This window comes from Alexandromys fortis, unplaced genomic scaffold (assembly GCF_014885135.2).
Source record: "Alexandromys fortis isolate MF-2015 unplaced genomic scaffold, M_Fortis_MF-2015_v1.1 scaffold_81, whole genome shotgun sequence".
Classification (NCBI taxonomy): Eukaryota; Metazoa; Chordata; class Mammalia; order Rodentia; family Cricetidae; genus Alexandromys; species Alexandromys fortis.
In genome coordinates this window covers 8,159,576-8,162,202 of record NW_026067960.1, presented here as the reverse complement: position 1 = coordinate 8,162,202, position 2,627 = coordinate 8,159,576, and the positions used below count along the sequence as shown (strand labels likewise).

General features: G+C 54.6%; 1 protein-coding gene across 1 annotated transcript in view; it reads right to left on the bottom strand.

Annotated features, from left to right (window-relative positions):
• Nucleotides 1-2,360: 2,360 nt before the first annotated feature.
• The window catches only part of Ntsr1 (neurotensin receptor 1), a 38,680-nt gene continuing 38,413 nt past the window's right edge, over nt 2,361-2,627 (bottom strand). Inside the window, exon 4 of the mRNA XM_050152866.1 lies at nt 2,361-2,610. Coding sequence (XP_050008823.1) covers nt 2,361-2,610 — 250 coding nt within the window. The remainder of the gene's footprint in view (nt 2,611-2,627) is intronic.

Below are 2,627 nucleotides of genomic sequence, written 5' to 3'. Positions count from 1 at the left end.
GGGGCTTTTAACTCTCCAGGAAGGTGGGCAGGAAGGTGGTCGGGCAGCAGGTGTGTGAGGGGGACTTTTAAGTCTTTGGGAAGGTGGTCATGGAAGTGGCCAGGACCTTTTCAGTTTTTAGGAGATACGACCCCACCCATAGCTTATAAGAGGCAGAAAAGGCCCATACATTGCATCAGCTCTGCCCGCCTCAATGAACGGATGGGTGTGTGAATGGAAGCATACACAAGGCCCAAACTGGGTGTCCACAGTTTCCTTTATTCTTTATGGGGGACACATGGGGGAGAGTGTTCCTTGACTGCAGTGGGGGTGGGGTGGGGGTATTCTGGTGGATGTTTGAGGGCACATGACCTGTGTCTACATCACTAACTGGGCTCATGAGACTCTGGACTTGTGACCCAGGACACTAAGGTCAGCCTCCAGAGCTATTTCCGTCCTGACTTGGCCCAGAGCTGAGAATACCAAGCCGAGGTCATAGGTGCGTCTGGTGGGGCATGGACATATGTCCCTAACTACATCAAGCACACAGACAAGAGGCTAAAGACCACAACAAGGACTTCTGGTAACAGCCACAGCACTTCTGGGAGGTTGTATAATAGGGCATTGGCTCTACCCAGCCTGGGGGCTTCTCACTTCTGTTTAGTCTAGGCTGGGTCCTTCAAGACAGTCTCAGTCAGCTGAGATGAGAAAATTGAGGCTCAGAAAAAAGGCTTGCCCAAGGTCTGGGAACCCAGGACGGGGGCTTGGGGCTGGACTGCCTGGTCGGGGTATACATCCATATCCTCATGAAGAAGCACTGGCTTGTGACCCACTCACCGGCTGCGAGGGCTCCCATGTAGACAGTTCTTGGATGGAGAGAACCCCTCTGGGCTGATTACATCTTTCTGGTGTCAGCCAGGCCCTGCCTTTGATGACCTAAAGGGTCATTTAATTGGCAGTGGTGTTTTGTGGTGTTCAGGTACCACAGTGGCTATATCTGGGTGATCACAGACACCCCAATATTCAACCTGTTGTTTTATAGCCCAGAGGGAGTGAAGGCTAGCCCCGGGTCATGATCCAAGGCAGTACTGTTCTCACCGGCCAACTGCCCATTTGATAATTTCTCTTTGGGACAGTGAGGTCCAAGATTCTTTTTGCAAAAGGCTGAGCTTAGTTCTCTGGCCCTCCTGCTACTCCTCCCTTGCTGGTCCAGGGCATCCTGGGACTGTCTCCAAGCGCTCAGCCAACTTTCTTGGCCGGAGGCTCGATGGTTCTGTCTTATTTGGAGACAGCTCCCAGAGATGAAGGGTGCCTGCTTTTCCGGGCGCCCAGAACCTGGGCCAGGGCGGCTGCTTGGCAGCTGGTAACAAATTGGCATATGTCTCAGTCCGGGGGCTGCTGGCCAGCTGGATGCTGGGGCACTGGCCTCTCCTTACCTGCAAAGTCTCAGACACTGGCAACTTGCTGAGGACCTGGCTCAGTGCCCTTCTCAGGAGTCCTGTCCTGAAGCCAGCAGCTGCCAGACCCTAATCTACACAGCTGTCTAAGAGACACAGGACTATGTATCTCCCCAACAAAATCACCTGGACAGGGGAGGCTGGGCCCCTCTTATCTGCCAGCCCTCTGCAGATCCAAAAGGTCAAGGCCCCAGTGCAGATATCCCTGCAAGGTCACGTGAAGATTGTCCTGGGTGAGAATGGGCCTAAAGAAGAGGGAGTCCAGGTCTGTATGAGTCCAGGTCAGCCTTTTGTCCTTTCTGAGCATGTGAGAACTTGGTCTCTTTAGTGGGCCATAGCTGCCCAGGGTGGAGACAGAGGCGTGGGTCCTTTCAGCTTTCAGCTGCCCAGGAAGGGTCTGGACATGAGACTCGAAGAGAGTCACGGGACCTGCAGGACCAGGGCAGGAGCAGAGGCATAGGAAGCTGAGATGGAGCCTATGCCCGTGGACTTTGAGCCCAAGTCCAGCTTCAGTGGGTGTCTGGCCCAGCTGGTGCAGCTACAATGTTATGATTAGAGTGTCCTGTCTACCCAAGAGCCGGGTCCCAATGCGTTGCTTTCATTTCTTCTTTCTTAGCATCCATTAGTCTGGCAACAAAGGAGGCTGTCCTTGGTGAGTGCTAGTTTCTTCTTGTTAGAGACCTTTGGAGGGTCAGAGAGAGAAACGGCCTCTGTTGTTTTTAAATCAGAGGTAGGAGAGGGACAGAGAGCAGGAATAGAGGACCGGGGAGGAGGGGAGCAGAGGAAGAAAGGAAAGGGAAAGTGTAAAGAAAGAAGCCTCCAGGTGGAGGGAGCCCCAGCCTCACCGGCATGGTTTAGACTGGTGAACCCCGCGAAGGCCTGGGAGGCCCACAAGCTGAGGCTCCCTCCCGACCTCCTCAGGGCCTAGTACATGGTCTCCCGCGTGGCGCTGGTAGAGAAGGCATGGTTGCTGGACATGCTGTTCGGCTTCCTGGAGAACGTTGGCCTCTTCTTTCGGCGCCGCCAACCGGGACACAGGCAGGCCAGCGTGGACAGGAAGACCTGGCGGAAGTTGGCAGAGACCAGGTTGTAGAGGATGGGGTTGATGGCCGAACTGATGTAGAAGAGGGCGTTGGTCAGCATGTAGAAATAGTGGTAGAAGTCAAAGAGGAACCTGCGGGGGGGGGGGGG